This window comes from Vipera berus, assembly GCF_964194415.1.
Source record: "Vipera berus genome assembly, chromosome: 2".
Classification (NCBI taxonomy): domain Eukaryota; kingdom Metazoa; phylum Chordata; class Lepidosauria; order Squamata; family Viperidae; genus Vipera; species Vipera berus.
This window is the reverse complement of record NC_138203.1, coordinates 253,990,606-254,015,238: the sequence shown is the minus strand read 5'-3', so window position 1 is coordinate 254,015,238 and position 24,633 is coordinate 253,990,606. Positions and strand designations below refer to the sequence as shown.

The window sequence follows — 24,633 nt, the reverse complement described above, 5'->3', positions numbered from 1 at the left end:
AACTCGCGCAGCTGCATTCTGCACCAGTTGGAGCCTCCGAGTGGACTTCAAGGGCAGCCCCATGTAGAGAGCATTACAGTAGTCTAGACGAGAGGTCATGAGCGCATGAGTGACTGTACGCAAGGCATCCCGGTCCAGATAGGGTCGCAACTGGCGCACCAGGCGAACCTGGGCAAAGGCCCCCCTAGTCACAGCTCCAATATGCTCTTCTAAAGAGAGCTGTGAGTCTAGAAGGACCCCCAAGTTGCGCGCCCTATCTACGGGGGTTAATAGCTCACCCCCCATGGCAAGAGATGGAATAATCGGAATTTCCCGGGATGCCGGCACGAACAGCCACTCAGTCTTGTCAGGGTTGAGCCGAAGCCTGTTCCTCCCCATCCAGACCCGAATTGCCTTGGTATTATTATACAAAAGAAAAACAGAAGCCTTCTGAAAACAGCCAAACCATTCTGAAAAATTTCCTGGATACTTTTTTCTGTATGTTTTTGTTGCTTGTTATTTATGTGGATTTTTTTTTGAAATTGGGTTCACTGTCCAGAGTCACTTTGTAAGATGGGTGGTTATATAAAAGAAATTCAATAAAAAAAATACTCTACAAAATATAGATCTTTTCAGATAGCTTATAATGCAGGTAGTCCTTAACTTACCACATTTCATTTAGTGTCCGTTCAAAGTTACAATGCCACTGAAAAAAGGGACTTGGACCATTTTTCAGTGGCAACTTTTGAACATCCCCATGATCATGTGATCAAAATTCAGATGCCTGGCAACTGATTCCTACTTATGATCGTTGCTGTGTCCCAAGGTCATGTGACCTCCTTTTGCAACCTTCTGACAAGCAAAGTGAATGGGGAAGCGAGATCCACTTAACTAACTTATCAACTGCAGTGATTCACTTATCAACTGTGGCAAGGAAAGTCGTGAAACAGGACAAGACTCACTTAAGAAATGTCTCACTTTACACTTAACAACAGAAACTTTGGACTCAGTTGTGGTCGTATAAGGATAGGTTCATACCCTGGGCTCATACCGTGTTAGCACACTCTGGCTCATGAGCCAATTAGAGAGCCAATTTGAGCTAACAGTTAAGGTGCTGCCTAGAAACCAGGAGATTAAAAGTTCTAGTCCTGCTTTAGACAGTTGGGCGACTTTGGGCCCGACACTCTCTCTGCCAGACCAACCTACCTCACAGGGTTATTGCGTGGGAACAAACCGAAGGAGGAAGAAGGGAGAATTATGTAGGTTCAATGCCTTCAGATATTTCTAAAAAATAATAAAAGGAGGAAGGAAGGAAGGAAGGAAGGAAGGAAGGAAGGAAGGAAGGAAGGAAGGAATTCCACAATACAATTGCTGATGGTAACTGTGGTGTTCATAGAGCTAATGCACCAGTGGGATTAATCTAGGTGCAGATTAAGGATTAAAAACAGTACTGTAGTCTACAATTCTTTATGCAAAACAGGAAATTTAGGCATGACAGTTAACAAGTGCCCATAGCAGAATTGTTGCTTTCTTTTCATGAAGGTCTTTCTCCCTAGAAAACCAATACTTTTTCATGCTTTGAAAACAACCCTTTACTTCTAAGGTGTTTGTCATTAGTGTCTGTAGAGACGTTTGATCCAATTCTGTTTAGATGTGTGATGTTAGGCGTATAGTTTTTCAGACCAGACCAGGAAGTTATAGCAATAGGATGATTTTGCTCACCAAAACAGGCAATGTTTCCATCCAGACCTATGTACTTTAAGTCGTAATGGGCAGCTTCATTTTCTATTGCTTCATTCTCAGATTTGTCATCCATGGCAAATATGGTTTTTTGCCTGAACTCAGCATTGTCATCAAAATTTATCTTGGCGTCAAAGCATACCACTAAATGGAAAAGGAAATAAAATGGAAAGGAAAACAGAATTAGAATTCCACCACAGATTTTAGGGGCTTACAAAAGCAGTTATCAAAAAGCAATTTGCCACAAATCTACTTGGTGTGAAAGAATTTTTTTTTATGATAACTCCATGTTGCCTTTATTTCACTCTGAATATATAAATGGGATAGGTTCAAGTTGTCCTAGATAGATAGATAGATAGATAGATAGATAGATAGATAGATAGATAGATAGATAGATAGATAGATAACCTTTACTGTCATTTTTTACTGTGGGCACAATGGCACACATTAAAAATGAAATTTAGTTGCTTGCTCTCAAAGTGTACACATACATAACACACATTTAAACATGCTATATGCAACATACATGTAAACCTGCACCCTTACATATAAGTAACATATAAATATTAATCACGGTCCATCTTGAATACATAACAGAAGGAGGAAGCTTTAGAGTTCACAAGGTTAATATTGTATGGCACAAAACTGTGATTGAATCTGGATGTTCTGCTTCAGATACCACGGATGGGTGCAAGATGTGTAAAATCTGTTACATCTCACCACCCACTGTCAGATGTGAAATCAGGGCATCCGTAGAGGGTTAGATCTGACCAATGTTCAGGCTGACACAGGCATGTTCCTTCTTTCCAGTTCTTTCCAATCAGCCCTACCTGTAAATTTTTGAGATTGTCTCCCTATAGAGAGAACTATGATGGTGCTATACTAGTGGTCAGAACTGTAAATAATGCTAGACTGTTCAACGGGCAGCATTCTCCTTGTAATAAATCTACGTCTACTACAGGTTTAGTGCGAAGATAAAATAGTTAAACAGTGGAATAGCACAATAGAGAAATGGCTTAACACTGAAATAACATAATGGCTTTGTCACAAGGGCTTTGTGGATTCACAGGCTCTGATCCATCCCATAGCAAACAAAACATCTTCTGTAATTTTGTTTTAATTAACACAGCAGAGCAAAACAAGTTTCATTTTCAAGCAGTGTTTCATTTCCAGTTCAGTTAAAAAGCCAAATTCCTGTCTCTGGTCCCTCTTGTCTTTCTTATTGATGAAGAGCCAAGAGGCAACAATAAAATCATAGAGCAAAGTAAGCTCAGCAGAGACTTGGCAGATGTATGGTTGCCAAGCATTTCTAGGCTTCTTCTTACATCTCTACTAGCAAAGAAAAGATTCCCAGTTTGCGAAAAGTCCACCTTGTTAATGTCTGCAGTCCAGTATTGGCTAAATTAGAGAATTACTACTTCAACATTTTTATTCCTCTTTCCTACTTTGAGATAAGTAAGAGAGTTAATTCCACTGGCTGCAATACTCTTTGCTAAGGTTGTCAAGTCTCTTTTCCCTCTCTGGCAGAATGCTGTAGCCCACTGGCACCAAAGGATTTCCTAATATGAATCCTTAACTGCTTATATGATTCAATCTGAAATGCCTGTGCAGGGAATCTAATTTTAAACAGAATTTAAAAAGCAACATTTTTTTTTAAAAAAAGTAGCAAATAATAGAACCACACTACTGTTGTGATTCAGGGTCAGCCTGTGGGTTCGGCAGTTGGGTCGGACGACTCAGAGGAGGAGGAGGGGGGTGTTGAAGAGCTTGCTGAGGGGGTTGAAGATCTTGCTGAAGAGAGCCCTCAGCCAGGCCCCTCCCACCTGGTCACGACGGAGACCCAGCTGTGTGAGCCTGACAGCGTGGATGAAGATGACCCACAGCTGGCCCTGTTCAAGGACGCCCGACGCAGGAGGCAGTCAATCAGGAGTAAACAGAGGAAGGCAATGGGGCACCTCGGAAGGAGGCAGAGAGAAGCCACGCCCTGAACTGTATAAAAGGGGAATGCGTGGGAGGGCTGGTTTGCTGAAGGCAACCGCTTGATTAGTTCCTGTTTCATAGCTCTTGTTTCATGGTTGGTGTCTTGTTTTGCTCTATTTTATCTTAATAAATTTGGCAGGCTTAATTCCAGCCTCTTGCCATTTGTAAAGGGGTTGTCCCTGCCTTTTCTGCAGGGCCGGTAGCAGGCTGGTACAGAACAACTACTATGCAATACCCAGATCTTACCAAGAGGGCTAAATTAATGCACTATATAAGAACAATATAAACAAACAGAAGGGGCTTCATAGGAAGACACTGAAGATAGATGGCAAGATGAAGGAACCACTTACACGTGGTAGATCGGGGGGAAAAGTTTGACATCTAACTAAGTATCACTGCTGATGCCTTCTTCCTCTTTCCTTACTTAATGTTAACTTGTTTTTTGTTTTTCCCCCAAAAATTAGCACTGCAGATAGCTAATCATTCAGAATCCCCATATATCTGCAAAAAGACAAAGCGGAACTTATGTGACATCATCACACAAGGCATCATTTTGACATCACTCTGTGAACTCTGCTGTGGGAGAAAAGCTCCTACAGGATTGTATAGAATTCAGGGGTAGGCAACCTTGGCTCTTTTATGACTCATGGACTTCAACTCCCAGAATTCCTGAGCCAGCATGGCTGGCTCAGGAATTCTGGGAGTTGAAGTTTACGAATCATAAAAGAGCCAAGGTTGCCTACCCCTGGTTATAGATAAAACTGGATGTATTCACTTTGCCAACTGCAAAAGTGAGGTGTCCTCTACTCTCAACACTAGGGTTCCAATCCATATGATAGTTGCCATTACTCCTTAATGAAGACGGTACATGCCAGCCGTGTCTTTAAATTAGTATAATTTTTCAGGAACCTACAGGACCGTCTGCTACCGGGGACGACTTCCCATCGCCCAGTGCGCTCACACAGAGAGGGCCTCCTCAGGGTGCCGTTGGCCAGACAATGTTGGCTGGTGACCCCCAGGGGGAGGGCCTTCTCTGTGGGAGCACCAGTCCTTTGGAACCAACTCCCCCTTGAGCTTCGGATGGCCCCGGACCTCCGGTCCTTTCGCCGCGACCTCAAAACTTTTTTCTTCCATCAGGCTGACCTGGATTGACGATGGGTTTTTAAATATGTTTTAATTTTTAATTTTTTAACTGTGTAGTTAATTTATTTTGGGGCTATTTAATTCTTTTTTTAATTTTTGTATTGTTGTTTTTTATTGTTGTTAGCCGCCCTGAGTCCTTCGGGAGATAGGGCGGCATATAAGTCCCAAAAATAAATAAAATAAATAAATAACTAAGTCTTTACATGGAGGAAAGTAGCATAGACAATGCATAAACGTCCATCTTTCAGTTTCTAGCCTTATGTCTGGATTGCAGAATTTATTCATTTGTTGATTGTTGGGTTTTTTAAAAAAAAAACTCGCTACAATCCTGTGACACTTGGCAGTATGGAAAAGAAAAAGTGCCACATACTAGGCTAATTTTTAATTTGTTAACGAACATTTCATTATCTTTGAGAGGTGTGGCCCTCAAAATGTTGAACTGTTTGTAGGCTAATGAGCTATTAAAATGCACAAATTCTTCTTCCTCCTCCCCAAATTAAAGAATTAATCCTAAATTTATATCAACAGCATAATCTTATCAGCAGCAGCCAGTGGCAAGACGCTACATAATGATACACATATAATATATCTTCTTTTACTAACCAACATAATTATTTCTTCTATATATATCCAGAATGCCATAGGGAGCTTTCAAAGTTGGAAAAAAGTGAGGAGGGGGAGTGATAAATTTTATATATTTTTATCATTAATAATTTGTCCAATAATTCAGCTTAACTTGATTATTTTACATAATAGTCATAAAACAAGTACACTTCATCATGGTCATATTTCAATTTTTTGACTTATTGTATTCTATTACACTAAATTATTTAAATTATTCTCTTCTCCTGCGCTAAATTATTCTGAAATAATTTTATGCCATTTGTTTTTTTAAATAACTTTGTTTCATTCTGCTGTCTAAAAGAACCGTTTCTTAAAATAGCAAGAACATCTTGATTGCATTATTGAAGAACTGTCTTTTAACATTGTTGTCAAATAAGACACAGTATTATTTTAAAATCCAAAATAGTCTACATAGTTTACTAAAATGGATGTTTATTGGATGTACCCCTAAAATAATAATCAAAAAGCCTAGGCAAATTATGCTATTTGCTCCCCAATTATGCAAACTACACAGTGGTCATTGCTGTTTTAGGTAAAGGTAAAGGTTCCCCCGCGCATGCGTGCTAGTCATTTCCAACTCTAGGGGCCGGTGCTCATCTCCGTTTTAAAGCCGAAGAGCCAGCGCTTGTCTGAGGATGTCTCCGTGGTCATGTGGCCGGCATCACTAGAGGCCAAAGGCGCACAGAATGCTGTTACCTTCCCACCGTAGTGGTGCCTATTTTTCTACTTGCATTTTTACGTGCTTTCGAACTGCTAGGTTGGCAGAAGCTGGGACGAGTAACAGGTGCTCACTCTGTTACGTGGCACTCGGGATTCGACCCGCCAAACTGCCGACCTTCTGATCGACAAGCTCAGCATCCTAACCCACTGAACCACCGTGTCCCTCTTATTGCTGTTTTAAAACAGTACAATTTAGAAAGAAGATTGTTGCTTAGCCAGCCTTCAACAAAACTTCATGGTTGTATCTGTATATCCGCCCTTATTCTATAAAGGTGGCTTCGGTAGGCAGAATTAAATCCTGGTTTCTGAAGAACAAGACTGTACAATCTCAGTAAAATCATGTACAAACACTTGAGAGGCTGGGAAAAATAGTAATTTTGGAAGGAAAGTGGCATCCAAGCAAAGAAACTGTTTTGTTCATATGGAATGTAAGAAAAGGAGAATTTCTCTAAAGCAGTGCTTTTCAAACCAGAGTAAAACACCACCAATTTGGGTAAAAGTAGTTTTTCTTTGGGTAACAACTCAGCACCCAGTCACAACAAGAACACTTAAATAAGGACTTTCTGATAAGCAGTTTCAAATAATGAATGAAAAGTTTTGGGAAGCTTTACTCTAAAGACCATATAGCGCTGTCCCTGGGAGCTCTTCAAGAACCTTTTGCTTGGTAAGAGAAAGTGAACAGCCAGGAGTTCACAGGGGTCAGTATTAACATCGATAGGAAAAAAAAGGCTTAAGATGGGAACTGGTAGAGATTCCAGTGGATAGGGAAAAAAAGTGAAGGGAAAAAAAGAAGAAAGTTGTTTTAAATGGAAATGAAAGGCAGATAATGGGTGGAGATTTTTCTGACTCATTTGAGTGCCCAAAGTAGGTGGATTGATCTGATACAGATAGTCCTTGAGTTACAATCATTCATTTAGTGAATGTTTGAAGTTACAACGGCAAGTTATGAGTGAAATAAAATGACTTATGATCAGTTTTCACTTGATGGTCCCCATCGCATCCCCATGGTCACATGATCAAAATTCGGGCACTTGGCAACTGTCCCAGGGTCTTGTGATCACCATTTGCAGCCTTCCCAGCTGGCTTCTGACAAGCAAAGTCAATGGGAGAAACCAGATTCACTTAATAACGTCATGATTCACTTAACAGCTGTGACGATTTGCTTAACAACTGCGGCAAAAATAGATTGTAAAATGGGACCCAAATCACTTCACAACTTTCTTGCTTAGCAATGGAAATTTTGAGGTTGGCTGTGGTCATAAGGTGAAGACTACCTGTATCGCCAAATATTGAATTGTTTTTCCAAATACCGGAAAGGATTTCTATTTATTTGTTGTATAATCCCCTCTACCATATTCCTGAGCAATTATGGAATAGAATTCTCCAAGCTGTAGGATGGAAGGAATCAAGATTAAATAGAAGACTTGTTCCAGATGAATAGAACTTAAGCAGGATGACTTGGGAGACGGAACTCCTCTCAATAGGAGAAAATAAAGCATAGAATGAAGTGTGCATGCTGAGGTCATCAAGAGATGTGTGAAAGAACTCAGCCCATTGAGATGTCTAAGAATGAGGCTATTGAGATGTCTTCAATGTTCACACCAAAATTTGGGTCACCAGGAGAACAGATTAATATAGATATAGCAGAGGTGCTTGGTCCCTATCAAAGGATTGTATGATGACGTCAAAGGAGACAAAATGAAGGCGTTTGCTGGAGCCTCACCAAGCTGCATCACATGCATGGAGAACAGAGCTTCTAAAAAATAACTTTGTAAATATGATCCAAAGGGGAAACTTGATTAACTCAAACATGAAAGCAGCTATGAAAGTTGTTCTAGTTTCAAGTAGGATAGTTTATATACGTCTTCCATAAATAAATAACCACTAAGAAAAGGATCCTCCGTGGAAAGATTAAATGCCTGTTAACTCCACAGAATAAATGAACTGCCTCCATAACAGCCTCGTAATGATTTAAATTATAGTTCCCAATGCAATCCTGTTGGAATAAATGTTTACTGTTAAGATGAATATAATGATGAACCATAATTACACTAAAGCTTGATTTAGACTTGTCCACAACTGCACACTGACGTCAACACATACCTAGGCAACAAAGGGTTTGATGGCTAAGCATAGGTTGCAGATGGGTCAACGTGCTTACTTCCCAAATCTCAACTATGTGCTGTGTGGAGATATGTATCCTACATGCTCATTGGTGGTTCTGACTTCCTGTTGGAAGGTGGGCAAAAGGCAAGGCTCATTCAAACAACGTTAACACTGCAACAGCTATGCAACCGTCTTTGAATGATAGAATGATAGCTGCATATGTTCCCTGATTTGCAGTGACACAGAAGTCTAACTCAAGCTTAAAAGAAGGCAGATTTTGCCCGTGACAAGGAAAACACAAGGAAAAAGTTGTATCTACAGATGTTCAAATTCTCTAAGACACCATTCTGATACTGAGAATGTGAGGAATTTTTATTACTTTTTAATATTCGTTAGCTCTGGCTTGATGTACTAAAACCCCATGCACAAGAACATTAATCTAAAAAGTGTTAGATTAATATTCAACCCATTACCACCTTTTTAAAAAAAAACAAAACAAAACATACCTTGTCCTTCTGGAGTTTCACCAAAGGGATTCACCTCCACTTGAGTGGCATCAATTTGTAGGAAAAGACTGTATAACTTCTTTATTTGATCTGCTGCCTGAAGTTGAAAAAGGAAGACATAACAACATAAACAGAAAATCATAGGGAGGGGGTAAAGAAAAAGAAAATAATCCAAACATACCACTAAACCTATTTGTATTTTCTCCATTGGTAAGAGAGGTTAAAATGTTAACATACTTTTATTAACTGGAAGTGGTTTATATTGTCTTCAGATTGATGGCTGATGCCTTACCCTCTTCCTCCCTCAAGTAAAAAAAAAGATTGCTGGTTCAAAACATTGTCAAATATTGCATAAAGACTCCCTCTTCACAGTGCACTAAATAGGGCCTTGCAGGAAGGAAGAACAGCATCATTAATTCAAACAAACTTAATTTAAGCACAATGAACCAAGTTTGAGAGTTCATAATGAATACATTATGCTGATATGGAAGTTAAAGTGATTACCTTAATGAGACTAAATTCAGAAACTGTGAAGCAATATGCAGCTGACAAATGTAGATTAGTTGCTGAATTTGTTTAGAAAATATTTAAACCCGCCCTTCCTACATCAAAATGTGACTTCTGCTGCAGAAACAACAGTTGAAAAATAGGGTTATTTGATCTCAAAATCTGGCTTAATTCATTGTGCTTAATTTTATTTATGAGTGACCAGGATTAAACTTCCCAGAGTATCTTTCTGTCTGTATTATCTTTCTTGCCAGAGAAAATCCCCCACCAAATAGATGGCATCATTAAAAATGTTCCACAAATAAGCTAACAAGGAAAGTAACAAATATTTCACACATAAAGCAGAGATGGCCAAGCATCCCCCAACATCAGAATTGTGCCCCCACCACAGCACACACCTTAAATCACTCCAATATTACACCAAAAAGTTTTTTTGGGAAGTTTAGGATACGTCATGTGAAGAAGAATTGGTGATTTATTTTTCCCTTGTTAAAAGCAATTCCTTTATTTCTTCTCCTGACTCCCAAAACAGCCCGGCTGATGCCTTGGTGGAGGCTTGGGAGAGGGCCGCCACCGAGGCACTTGACCGTGTTGTACCCTTGCGACCCCTGACCCGGCGCAGATCTCGTTGGGCTCCATGGTTTTCTGTGGAGCTACGGGAGATGAACTGTTGGAGACGGAGTCTGGAGAGCTGTTGGAGATCCAGCCGATCTGAATCTGACAGATTGCGACTAAGATCTTTTATTAGGTCTTATCTCGCGGCGATGAGGTTGGCGGACAAAATTGCTCAGATTCAGACCGGTTTGGACTCTGACTGGGTAGAGTCTGACGGGGAGGAATCGAGCGGTCTTGAGAGCAGTATTATCTGGATTGACTTTGATCCTGTGACTCCCGAGGAGGTGGACAGGATTATGGGGACGCTGAGCTCTACCACCTGTTTATTGGACCCGTGCCCCTCCTGGCTGGTTTATTCAGCTCAGGAGGAGACACGAGGCTGGTTCCAGGCAATGATATCTGCCTCTTTGAGTGAGGGTGTCTTTCCTGCCGCCTTGAAGGAGGCGGTGGTGAGACCCCTTCTCAAGAAGCCTGCCCTGGACCAAGCCATTTTGAATATCTATCGTCCGGTCTCCAACCTCCGCTTTTTGGCGAAGGTTGTTGAGAGTGTGGTAGCGCATCAGCTTCCTCTGTTCCTGCAGGAAACTGATTATCTGGACCTGTACCAATTGGGTTTCAGGCCCGGGTACAGCACAGAGACGGCATTGGTCGCACTGATGAATGATCTCTGGCGGGCTTGGGACAGGGGTTGTTCCTCTGCCCTAGTCCTTTTAGATCTCTCAGCGGCTTTTGATACCATCTACCATGGTATCCTGCTGCGATGTCTCAGGGGGTTGGGAGTGGGGGGCACTGTTTTACGGTGGTTCTCCTACCTCCTGGGCCGTTCGCACTCGGTGTTGACGGGAGGACAGAGGTCTGCCCCGAGGCCTCTCGTTTGTGGAGTTCTTCAGGGGTCAGTCCTCTCTCCCCTCCTGTTCAACATCTATATGAAGCCGCTGGGTGAGATCATTCGTGGTTTCGGGGTGGGGTATCATCAGTACGCTGATGATACCCAACTTTTTCTTTTCACCCCGAACCAACTCATTGATGCCCTCGACATGATGTCCCGTTGCCTGGAGGCGGTTCGGGTTTGGATGAGGAGAAACAGGCTCCGACTCAATCCTGCCAAGACTGAGTGGCTGTGCATATCGGCATCTCGAGTGAATCACTCTTCTCCATCTTTAATGATGGGGGGTGAGGTGTTACCCCCCGTTGATAGGGCTCGTAACTTGGGCGTCCACCTGGATTCACAGCTCAGTTTGGAAGATCATATAGGAGCCGTGACCAGGGGGGCTTTTGCCCAGGTTCGCCTGGTGTGCCAGTTGCGGCCCTATCTGGACCGGGATGCCCTACGTACAGTCACTCATGCGCTCGTGACCTCCCGGTTAGACTACTGCAATGCTCTCTACATGGGGCTGCCCTTGAGGACCACTCGGAGGCTTCAGCTGGTGCAGAATGCAGCCGCACGAGTAGTAATGGGAGTGTCCTGATACTCTCATGTAACACCTCTTCTCCATGAGCTGTATTGGCTTCCAGTTGCCCTCTGGGTGAGATTCAAGGTGCTGTTGATGACCTATAAAGCCCTAAATGGCATGGGTCCGGATTACCTTAGGGAGCACCTGCTACCAGCATCAGTCTCCCATCGTCCTGTGTGCACCCACAGGGAAGGCCTCCTTAGGGTTCCGCCGGTTAGATTGCCAGCGGGTGATTCCCAGGGGGAGGGCATTCTCTGTGAGTGCACCCACCCTTTGGAACGAACTGCCGATGGAGCTTCGGACTGCCCCCGACCTTCGCTCTTTTTGTCGGGACTTAAAAACCTGGCTGTTCGAATTGGACTGAGGGATTTTAAAACCCTGGACTGAGGGATTTTAAATTTTAAAGTATTTAATTAAATTATATTAATTTTAAAATTTTAATTTTATTGTTATTAGGAATTATGGGCCTGTACTAATTTAATTCCGTTTTATTCTTTTTTGTACTGTTTTAATTGCCTTGTGAACCGCCCTGAGTCCTTAGGGAATAGGGCGGTATATAAATTCAACTAATAAATAAATAAATAAATAAATAAATAAATAAATAAATAAATAAATGTGTATTGATGATTCTTCCTTTTCCTATTTGACTTTTAAAGCAACTTTCTGATGGAAAGTGATAGGCCCAGAGAGGAAGTATGTACATCTGAGTTACTTTCACCCAAAACAATGAGGCTAAATACATCACTGGTTTACTAGTCACCAATGATGTCGTGGACATTAACCAATAGGTTCCCAGGATTCGTGATAAGGAATACTCTTACCAATTTCAGAAGAAGCCTGAAAGAAAATATATACTTCTTTTTGCACACAAGTTTGTTTGCTCCATAGGAAGGGCAGTACCAGTACCCTTCCTTTCTAGTTTGAGTGGAGCCTCTACAGTCTCTCCAAAACTTTCCACCAACCTTTATAATTGCTGATGTGATAAAGGGAGGATATTTAAAATAACATTCTAATAATTATTTTAAAAATAGACATTTAAATTTAGTTTTGTCTTCCTCTTTATGGTGGAGGGAGCAGAAGGAAGGAAGGAAGGAAGGAAGGAAGGGAGGGAGGGAGGGAGGGAGGGAGGGAGGAAGGAAGGAAGGAAGGAAGGAAGGAAGGAAGGAAGGAAGGAAGGAAGGAAGGAAGGAAGGAAGGGCTTTGATTCAAAGGGGATTGAGGACCTCTGCTTTAAGACTGTTCCATTTTAAACAAAACAAAACAAAACACAAAAGATTAACATGCCTCTCTAACACAGAGTTTCTATTTAGTGAAAGACTATTTTGAGTGGATTCTCCAACTAGAGAGCTTTCAGCTGATGGTCAGTCCAGACTGCTTATTTGAAAGGCGTGGTAAGCCAACAGCAGACACTTTAATGGATATATGAAATTTCTCACTTTGATTTTCCATGACAATCCAAAGCAATGCTACTTCAGGCCGTTGTTGGAAATTAAAATGACACCTATACTTGTCTGCTTGGAGGATGAAAATGGTAGCTGTTTGGAGCACTGAGCTTTAAAAAAAAGAGGACCAAGAGGCAAGGTCAGCAGTAGGCAGGGCCAGGAATAGTTGCTGAGATCAATACATTATTATTATTCTTCCACAATTTAAGTCATATTCCAGTGGGATTTATTATTCCCACTGGTATGAGCGATTTTATGCAAGTACAAATGTGCAGAGTTCAGCTGTCAACTTTTTTTCAGAATGCATTTAATCTGAAATAGCAATTCCACTTAACAAGTAACATAAAACCTAGTGCTATGTGTTTGAATCTGACATAGTTACCATAAAGGAAACTTAAAGTACATATCTCCGTACTGATGCTTGAAAAGAAATTCAATAATCATGCATTATTTTATAAGATGGTTAAATAACCATCCTCACCAAAGAGACAACTAAAAGGCTATCAAGCATTATGAAAATTTATCCACAGCTTGTTCGACATTAGATTTTAACTGTAGTACCACAATTCTTCTAGTATCTACCTACTGGGGAATATAAATGATTATCGTAAGACCAAATTAAATAGACCTTTGATTACACTGATGTAGCCATTATGTTTCTATGCTTCAGTAAATCACACTGCAAAGGTTACAGCACATGGGAAGAAATGTATTAGCTGTTGTTTTGTTAAGCAGTTCATGTATTGTGCTAATAATGACATGAAAAGCTAAAAAGATGTAATAATAATTCTCTCTCATTAATGATACTGCTAAAACTTCAAATGGGTGTTAATCATCTTAATGTTTATGCATTTGTTAATTGCACAGTTGGGATGGAAATTAATTAAAAGTGGTATTTTTAAAAATTCAAAGGTTTTATAAAAGTGGCATTTTGATGATATGGGAATCTCTGCTGAAAAACAGTTTATCAGCTCTTTCTTCCCAGAGCAGTAAAAAAGATCAAGCTTGTTGCACAAGGTGAGTTGGATGGTCATATAAATATGTTTAATAAATAAAGCTGTGGGAGTTGGGTGGCCATATAAATATGTTTAATAAAAATAAATAAACTCAAAATGATAGTAACTTGCATGAGCTTCATATCCTGAGAATAAATCTTAAAGCAGTAAAATGTATATAGAAAATCTAAATTTGCTTGTTTTTTATGCATGTGTCATCTGTATCGCTAAGATGAACATGAATGGAAAGAAATTCAGGATAGGTAAAAAGATAACTATAGAAGCTGTACTACAAACAATAATAATATTATTACCCATATGAGGAGCTTTAAATAGATATCAAATCTTTCACAGGATGTAAAAGTATTAAGATGTAAATGGTTAATACTAAAATGGGCTTATATTAATTCAAGTAAAAGAGGCAAATGTGTCTCTCACATAAATTACTAGGAACGTAACTAATGTAGCATTCAGTTCCAGTTATTTCCATTGGTACCTGCTTGGCCATTATGGGAACAAGATGCTGATCTAGACAGGACTTTAAGTGTAAAGGTAAAGGTAAAGGTTCCCCCGCACATGCGTGCTAGTCGTTTCCGACTCTAGGGGCCGGTGCTCATCTCCGTTTCAAAGCTGAAGAGCCAGCGCTTGTCCGAGGACGTCTCCGTGGTCATGTGGCCGGCATGACTGGATGCCAAAGGCGCACGGAACGCTGTTACCTTCCCACCGTAGTGGTGCCTATTTTTCTACTTGCATTTTTACATGCTTTCGAACTGCTAGGTTGGCAGAAGCTGGGACAAGTAACAGGCACTCACTCTGTTACGCGGCACTCGGGATTCGACCCGCCAAACTGCCGACCTTCTGATCGACAAGCTCAGCGTCCTAACCCAGAGCCACCGCGTCTTTAAGTGTACAGAGTAGCAAAAAGATTAACAGTACATTCAACAGCCAATAAGGTCAAGTAGTGTTTTTAATACTGCCTATAAGTTTTCAAATGAATTTGCTTAAGTAGAAGACATGTAAGATTTTCTTTAGCATCCAGCCGGCAATCAGGTGCCATCATACAGTAATAGATAACTCTGTATCATCATATAGAATACAATATATCTGTATATGTTATCTAATCATCCCTTGATGAAATATTCAGTGGATCACTATGAAGACTCAGTTTTGTCTTCTTCATAGAATTTCCCCAGGTACAATCATCAAGAAGTATCTATTCACTTGTATACATTATCCATGGTCCATCATGCTAAGGTTTAGATTAGTGTTGCTCAACTCCAAAGACTTTTAAGGGTTGTAGACTTCAACTCTCCAATTTCTGGTCACTGAAGCCCTTACTTCTTAAAATTGTTGAGACTGAGAAACACTGGTTTGAGAGTATCTATGATGATAAGTAGAGGCCAGATCTCTAAAACATGTAATAGCATACATGATTTTATCTCTATTGTTTCTTAATGTATGCCTGTACAAAAATGACAGGCTTTTATGCATGTATAAGAAGATATATTAAGAGTTAGGATCAGGTGTATTTGCTTGTATTTCTCTCTTCCCCAATCAGCCAGGCCATGAATGTGGTTTTCTGGGCTCATTCTTTCAAATAACTCAGTTGGGTCATGTGGTTCATGTCGCTTTCTTTACTCTTTTCTAATCTCAGTAAAGAAGTCTTTTGATTGTTATGTTGAATGCTAGTGCTACTTTAGACAATGTAGATCATTCTGATGACCAACTGGTATTTGGGGTTGTGGTCATCTTCTTTCTCCTGAAGCTTTCTACAGAGCATGAACCACGTGATGAGGAAGTGATGAGGAGTCTTTTTTTTATTAAACCAGACCAGACTAAACCAGACCATTCCTACCTAGATTCACTCCTTTCTTTACATGGAAAACAATTGGGCACATTTTATGCTTGCAAAGCATTTCAAGGTTCTGGAAAAGTCCTTTTGAAAATGTCAACAGGCACTTTAAAAAGCTGTCTGTAAAAAAACCCAGCAAGCATTCCCACTATACAGTGAAAAATCTATTTCCCACACCAAGGAAGAAAAAGAATTAAGGTCCAAGAATAGATGCTTGGAGTTTAACTGATAGTTTCCATTGTTGCTATCACCGATTTATAATATATTTTATTTTTCCTGAAAGCTTAAATCATATAACAAGATATTATGATGAAACAAAGACCATCAACGTCCTGAATACAACTCATACACAACCAGAAATATCTTAAAGTTGGATTGAGCAAAAACAATTCACTGACATCTAATGCTATCTAATGAAATGAAATTCAATGATGAAAAAAGTAAGGTTCTACAGTTAGGCAAGAAACACCAAATGCCCAGGTATAGTATAGGTGGTACCTTGCTCAATAGTAGCAACTGTGAAAGGGATCTCCGAGTCCTAGTGGATGACCATTTAAATATGAGCCAGCAGTGTGCTGCAGCTGCCAAAAAAGCCAGCACAGTGCTAGGCTGCATTAACAGAGGGATAGAATCAAGATCACGTGAAGTGTAAATACCATATTACAATGCCTTGGTAAGGTCACACTTGGAATACAGCATCCAGTTTTGGTCACCATGATGTAAAAAAGATGTTGAGACTCTAGAAAGAGTACAGAAAAGAGCAACAAAGATGATCAGGGGACTGGAGGTTAAAACGTATAAGGAATGGTTGCTGGAATTGGGTATGTCTAGTTTAATGAAGAGAAGGGCAAGGGGTGACATGATAGCACTATTCCAATATCTCAGGGGCTGCCACTAAGAAGAGGGAGTCAAGCTATTCTCCAAAGGACCTGAAGGCAGGACAAGAAGCAATGGATGGAAACCAACTAAAGAGAGAAGCAACCTAGAAGTAAGGAGAAATTTCCTGACAGTTAGAACAATTAACCAGTGGAACAACCTGCCTCCAGAAGCTGTGAATGCTCCAACACTGGAAGTTTTTAAGAAGAGACTGGATAGCCATTTGTCTGAAATGGTACAGGGTTTCCTGCCTGAGCAGCGGGTTGGACTAGATGACCTGCAAGGTCCCTTCCAACAACAATTACTTCTTCTTCTTCTTCTTCTTCTTCTTCTTCTTCTTCTTCTTCTTCTTCTTCTTCTTCTTCTTCTTCTTCTTCTTCTTCTTCTTCTTCTTCTTCTTTCTTCTTCTTCTTCATCATCATCATCATTACTATTATTATTATTACATTTCAGCATAATTAAAAGTTAATTGCTGAAAATATTACCTGTTGCTGCAAAGGCCCCTTGAATCCCAAATTTTCTGCCAGCCGTACTGCTTGAGTATCCTTTACTCCTTCAAAAATATCTATTTCTTCCTGTTACAATAAAGGGCACAAATAAAAATATTCAGCTGGAAAACAAATGTATAATTTTAATGGTTAAAAAACACTCAACATATTCTGCAAATTAGCAATTAAAATTTGGCAAGTTGCCAAAATTCCAAGAATGCAGCTACAGGGTATGTTATAATTACCACACTCTCCATGAAAAGAGTCCCTCTGAAAATCATGAAATTCTTCAGGGTGGCATGCTGACAAGGCAATCTGACACCAGTTTTCACTTTTAATTACTATACAGATGGTATTGATGAATACATATTCTGCTAATTTTTATGACCAATTTAGACAAGGAACCAAAGCAATGTTTGTTAATGCCCAACAATATTCTTCTTCACGGTTCAGTTCAAATACGCATTATTATTGTTACTGTTGTTGCTGCTGTTTAAAGAATGTTATGTGCTCACCAAATTATAGACCAGTTTCATGTTAAGCTCTGTTACTCTCTCATTAAGCATTCTTTCATATAGTAGCCATTCCCCACTCCTATAATTTGAAATAATAGCAGACTGTCGTGTGAAAAGAAAAAGAATTTTGAGTAACCAATTTGAAAAATATAATGTTTATCTGCTGAGTGAATAGCGAGCAATTTATAAATCAATAGAATCAGACGCTTTTGCTATTGTATGGTATTTCAAAGTACTATACCTCCATCAGACTATGGCACTAAAGAAAGAAATTAAGGCCCTTGATATCACAGATATCTTTATGGGGATGAATTTAAGTAACCTACCGGTATATTTTCTTTATAGTGTTACTGTCTATGATAAGCTGTATTCCCTGACTTTACAACCTGGCTCCCATATTTTAAAGAGTGCTTCTTGAGGCTACAAGTTTAAACCTATTTATCGGGCTATAATTCCCATGATATACAATTAAGACTTTTCTTCAACAGGCATGTAAGAACTGTACTGCAAAAAAAAAAAGAATAAACTAACCAAGTTAGTATTTATTAGCGTGCAGAATTTACTCATTAGCAGAAGTCATTTACATCTGTTATAAACTATTCCAAAGTTATGTCCCACTTTGTACTACATTCAGATACGTTCTATCTACATGTAGTAAAATAACACTTTGAAAATGCTCACGTTCCATTCTGCTATAAATGTAGAGCGTGAATAAATACGTGGACCTTTTTTTTTTTAGATCTGCTATTCCATAAGTCGGGCTGCCACCACACCTCCTTTCAGTACAATATTATTGTTCATACCTCCCCTAAAAACACTGAATGATCACTGAAAACAATGAAATGAAACTTTGGGAAAGGTGGATTTATTCTGACAACATAACTAAAAGGCTTTTCACAACTCTCCTGTACTCCGACTGCACCTCCCCTAGGGAGGCACATCTCACAGTTTGGGAAACCCTTCTGTAAGTAGTAGCAAGATTTCTGCAAAGTAAGAAATTTTAATGGGAGATAAAGATGAATAGATGAATAGAGCATGGGAACGTCTGTACAAGCTCTAGCATAGGAGAATGATTACATCATTGTTCAAATAATGTAAACCATGTACTTGTAAGTACAGATAGTCCTTTAATTCAGCTCCAAAATTTTTGTTGCTAGACAAGACAGTTGTTAAGTGAATTTTGATCCATTTTATGACCTTTCTGGCCACTGTTAAGTGAATCACGGCAGTTGTTAAGTTAAGAACGGTTGTTAAGAGAATCTGGCTTCCCCACTGACTTGATGTCAACGCTGCAAACACTGGATGTTTTTGCTTTGACAATATGAGGGGCCGCCTTTTACTTTAAACTGTTTTTGCTTTTGAATTAAATGAAGCTGGGGGGAGGAGAATGCTTTTTTTAATAAGATAAGGAAAGGCGCGCTATAAAACGGAAGTGAAGCTTTGCATGTTAAAACAATTGGAGAATGTGATTTATGACATTTAAATTAAGGGAGGCAATTGTGTTTGATACAATGTGTTCAGGGGAGGAGAATTCAGATACTGGCATCTATTCATGGCATGCAGACATCTTGTTCACATTATTATTGACTTTTTAGAATAAACAATCCCTGTACATTATTTGAAGTGTTTCATTAGTTGGAACCATGACACTTTGCTTGTCAGAAGTTTGCAAATGGTGATCACATGACCCTGGGATACTGCAAACATCATAAATATGAGTCAGTTGCCAAGTGTCTGAATTTTGATCATGTGACCATGAGGATACTGCAACGGTTGTAAATGTGAAAAATGGTCATAAATCACTTTTTCCCCCCAGTGCCATTGTAACTTCAAACAGTAAATGAACTGTTATAGGTTGAGGACTACTATATGTAATTCACATAATTTGTGTGATAATGTCATGATACACAGCAGTTATTGATGATCACATCCTGTTTGTGTTAAATATGTACCAAAATCTTTATGAATTTATTTATTATTTTATTCCAGCGGCTCCCAAACCTTTCTATACCCTGCACCTCTAAAACACTTCTGATATATTCTCGCACCCCTTACAAAAGTTCAAAATAATAACGGCAACAAATTATGCATATGTACTATAACTTTGAAAACCCAAGTTTTTGCACCCCTTGGAATATCGTCTCACACCCCCTGGGGTGGGAACCCCTGTTTTATTCATTAGATTTGTGTTGCCCATCTCATCTAGAGAGGACTTTGGACTGCTTACAAACACTAAAATCAAATATTAAAAATCATTAGTTTCCCTTCTGGATGTTCTATATGCATTCTATATAAATGCATAAAGAACACCTGGAACATCTGATGAATGCTTTACAGATATGTTAATTCTTCTATATATAGTCACATCAACCCATATTTGATTACATATTCAAAGAGAATATAGCAATGCAGTTTGCTTGAACATGAACAATTTTAAGCTAAAATATACCTTGAAAATAAGTTCTGGAGTTTTAGCCGCTACTTCTTCTATATCAACCCCACCTTGTGGGCTTCCAACAAGAACAGGTCCATTGCAAGCTCGATCCATTAATATTGCAAAGTAGGTTTCTCTGGAAATGTTTAGAGCTTCTGCCACCATAACCTAAAATATGTAATTTGACAATATATTATTAGTATGCCTTGGCCAACAATATCCAACAGTCTTTGCATTTTATTGGCTGTATAAGAAATAAAGTCTTCCAAATGAGGAAAAGAATCTAGCATATGTAATAAATGAATGCCAGAGTTCAACCCACATTCTGGAATCCTTTATGTGCTATAAAGTCAATTACTTCATTAAAATTTGAGTACCTTATTATATTATCATCATGTGTTTATAGTATAACTTTCCATTTCTGCCTAGGACAATCTGTGAGAAATGGTGTTTATGGACGGGGGTTGGTGTGATGGACTACAGTGAAGGAGCAGTTTCCCAGGAAAGAGGGAGAACATTCCAGAAAGGGAGTGGGGGAGACAAGAGGCAGCACAAAACAGAGCTGGATAAGAGACAGGGGAAGAAAATAAGGATAGCCTCTCCCTAGAATCTCCCATGGTATATCCTTTAGGGCAGGGATCCTCAACCTTGACAACTTTTAAGTCTTGTGGACTTCAACTCCCAGAATTCCTCAGCCAGCTTTGCTTTGCTGGCTGAGGAATTCTGGGAGTTGAAGACCACAAGTCTTAAAGTTGCCAAGGTTGAGGACCCCTGCTTTAGGGTGAGAGTTGCCAAGGTTGAGGACCCCTGCTTTAGGGTGAGAGTAAGAGTAATAGTAGCGGTGGCTCAGTGGGTTAGGACGCTGAGCCTGTCGATCAGAGGATCGGCAGTTTGGCAGGTCAAATCCCGAGTGCCGCATAACAGAGTGAGCGCCTGTTACTCGTCCCAGCTTCTGCCAACCTAGCAGTTCGAAAGCACGTAAAAATGCAAGTAGAAAAATAGAGACCACTACGGTGGGAAGGTAACAGCATTCCGTGAGCCTTTGGCATCTAGTCATGCCGGCCACATGACCATGGAGACATCCTCGAACAAGCGCTGGCTCTTCGGCTTTGAAACGGAGATGAGCACCGACCCCTAGAGTTGGAAACGACTAGCACGCATGTGCAGGGGAACCTTTACCTTTACCTTTACCTAATAGTAGCAAGATTCTGTCTATTGTATGTAAGCTAATAAAGAACTGAACTCTGGATTGTTCCACGCTGTTCCTGGGCTTATCCTGGGAATCATCCACAATACAGATTATACCCTATGGTGAAGACAGTGGCCCAATTTTGGAGGATTAGTGGGTATAAGAGGCCAGTGCCCCTTAACTGCAGCAACCTCCATTAAATATGTGAAAAATAGAATAAAACAATTTCTAACTAACTATTCTAGGGCTGTACGTTTCACGAGGGCAGCAGATTGTCTCCTTCTTCTTTAGGCCTGAGGGTTACCCTTGCAAAACAGATTAGACTAAAGCACATTCACATTTATAATAAATACAGCCCAACCATTTCACACTAAATGCACACAATATTTGCAGTACTGCAGCAATTGTTACATCTACATCAAGTCATTGGAATCTCATTTAGTACGTGAAAGAATTAATCCGAAATAATGCTTGTCAATAATTTCAGTAGTATATTAAGCAAACAACAAACATAATTCACACACTATAAACACTATGCTAAATTACAAATTGTGCCTTATCTTAATTCTTAAGATGGAGCGGCTATACTAACCAGAATAGGATAGCATCCTTAAAGGCATGTCAGCTTTAATAACCCCAGTAAGTTATTTATAACATGGGATGGTCTTCCTTATTCAGCCTTCTGACAGTAATAGATATTAAATGATATCTTTATTGCAATTCTATATTATCTGTTCTAGGGAAAGATGGACAGAATGCTTTGTGCATAGAGAGAAAAAGATAAACATGGAGAAAACAAAATACACAGAGAATAGTGCCAATAAAGAAAAATGATTGCAGGAAGGGAAAGGAAGAGATGGGTGGGGAAGATAGGTTATGCTCAGCTTGAATTCAAGCATGGCGGCAGCAACAGTAAGCAAAAGGAAAGTGCTGGGCCACATTTGAATTGAAACATGGCAAAAAAAAAGAGAGAGAGAGAGTTTGGTGTAGTGGTTAAGACATCAGGCTAGAATGGCTTCACAAGGCTATCCAGAATTTATCCATAATTTGGAACTAGAGGTTTCAGATTTCAGCTGGAAATCCAAGCCTGGTTGGAACATGTCTGCTCCAATCCTAATACACGATGTACCCAATACAAGGTGTAGTTTGCATTTCATGCCCACCTCTAACCCATATCATCTAGTAAAGCAATACTGACATTTAATATGAAATTCACTTTTCATTTAAAAAGTGAAAATTGTCCCTCTGGTCCAGAGAGAAAATATTGAATGTTAGCTGTACTGATGAAGACCTAGTGGAATTTCCAGCAAAGTTTCTTGTGCTTCAATCCAACACTGATGTATTTCTTGTGCTTGCTTATCTCATTTAGACTTCCTTCCTTCCTTCCTTCCTTCCTTCCTTCCTTCCTTCCTTCCTTCCTTCCTTCCTTCCTTCCTTCCTTCCTTTCCTTCCTTCCTTCTCTTCCCTCCCTCCCTCCCTCATTTTCTCAGATTTACCCACAAGGAACTATAATTTGGCATTCATTGTGACATGTGTGTGGACCATCTTTTATTTCTGATAGAATTCCATCTGGACATACAACTAGGATACATGCACATGTTCCTTGTAGTTCAATAATGTAGAATTTTATTTTGTCCAATGGAATTTCCAAGGAACTCTAATAGTCCAATACACTGACAGATTAACCAACTTTTTATTCTGATTTATCCATAGTACAGTAAAAATCTGTAATTATTTCTCTTTGCTATCTCAATATCTGGGTGGTAAAGACTTGGACCTTTAGTCCACGCAGACACAGAAATGACTCCAATACTTGCAGACAAAAGTACATGCTGTGTATCTATGTTTATGTACATGCTGTCTCATTTATTGGAACCATGACACTGTGGAGATGCAACATGGTGTTGTCTGTACTGTATAAGAGTTGAGATATGAAGTCTTCTCTGTACCAAACAGGCAGCAGAACCTTCCAATATAGGCTCACCAATACTCAAGAATATTTACATCTGCATCTTTCTGTACATGCAGTATGCAAATAGTACTCTGGGAAACAATCCATAAACAAAAAGTCAAAATACATACAGCATAGGAACACACATAGAGATGTCTATAAATGCATCAATATTTAAATACATGTCCATGCAAGAATATCTCCCCACATACAGTACAAATATGTACCAAAGAAGTCTGATACCAAGCATAAAGTTATACTCATTTAGAAAAACTTTGCAAATTTTATTTTTTAAAAATAAAATTATTAATACTGCCAGGACGAATAAGACAAAATATTTAAATTTTAACTGAATGGAAAGAATTCACATCCTTATTATTGAAAGCTTCTGTAATATCTTCCACAGAATATTATTATTACAAGAAACTCTAATTATTTTTGTTTAAAAATCCATCCATCTAAATGCTGCAATGCTGTGAAGGCTCTGGGCGTCCTTGCTTGCCTTTCCTTTCCTGCCCGTTCGTCGTGGATACCCTCTGCTCGTTCGGAGGGGCAGCGGCAACGATCCCACCGGCTGGAGATTCGATTAGGGCTATCAGCTGGCAGGCGCCGTCTTCGGCGGCGCAGAGCCTCCCTCTCCTCCCGGATGGCGGCAGTGGATTGTGGGCCTGGACATCGGCCTCGGCGGACGTGCTGGTGAATGCCCGGACTCGAGACAGCTGCCGGGAATGCCTTTCTCCGCCGCTGGAATACCGTTTGGACTGGCGGGCGGGCGCTTGGGGGAGAGAATGTTTTTGCCCTCCCCCCCCAGACTGGTGGCATTGGCCGGCGACTCGAAGATCGGCAGAGGCCTGGCTTGCCTGCTTTCTTGCTTTTTGTGCTGGCAGGCAGACATTATGGCTATCTCCATGCCCGGCTGGAATCAAGACCCCCCCATTGACAGTCCAGTTTGGCTGGGACTTGACCGTGGTGGGAGGACGGTTTTGGACTGGTCACTGACCACCTCACTGGTGTGAGAGACAAGTTGGGGTGGGCTCGGCCCAGGACTCCCTTTTCTCTCCACTCCAGATTGGACCCCTCAGCCGGAGTGAGAGGACGGCTGAGGCTTCCCTTTTGATTGCCATCTCAGGTGAGAGCTGAGATGGTCTTGTGGATTGAGAGACATGCCTACTGGACTTCTTTTCTCATCTATAACAATACCATCGAACTACCCTTTGGACATATCTGTAACATCTGCCCTATGTGATTATTCTAGTGCTGCATGGTTTGCTTCCATTACTCCGAAGCTGATCTGTATGCCCTCAGGGGGGTTTCTCCCTCCTGGGCGCGACCTACCGCCTGTTTCCACACTCCCCTTAATGACGAGCCCAAGTGTTGGGACTCCGAGAGGTGGCTGGGCCTAGATAGGGGCCTCGAGTTGAGACGTGCTAAGAGGCCCCTGATAAAATTTTTAGCCGGTTATTTTAAAAGGTTAGGGAGGGGGAGGGGTAGGAGGGTGGGGAGGGAATCTTTAACCG

The 24,633-nt window shown here is 40.3% G+C and overlaps 1 protein-coding gene across 1 annotated transcript in view; it reads right to left on the bottom strand.

The window, feature by feature from the left end:
- Window positions 1-24,633, bottom strand: part of SUCLG2 (succinate-CoA ligase GDP-forming subunit beta) — a 273,548-nt gene that overhangs the window by 91,956 nt on the left and 156,959 nt on the right. Inside the window, exons 5-8 of the mRNA XM_081315922.1 lie at window positions 19,992-20,144; window positions 17,025-17,114; window positions 8,799-8,895; window positions 1,702-1,863 (exon numbers count right to left, since the gene is read on the bottom strand). Coding sequence (XP_081172048.1) covers window positions 1,702-1,863; window positions 8,799-8,895; window positions 17,025-17,114; window positions 19,992-20,144 — 502 coding nt within the window. The remainder of the gene's footprint in view (window positions 1-1,701; window positions 1,864-8,798; window positions 8,896-17,024; window positions 17,115-19,991; window positions 20,145-24,633) is intronic.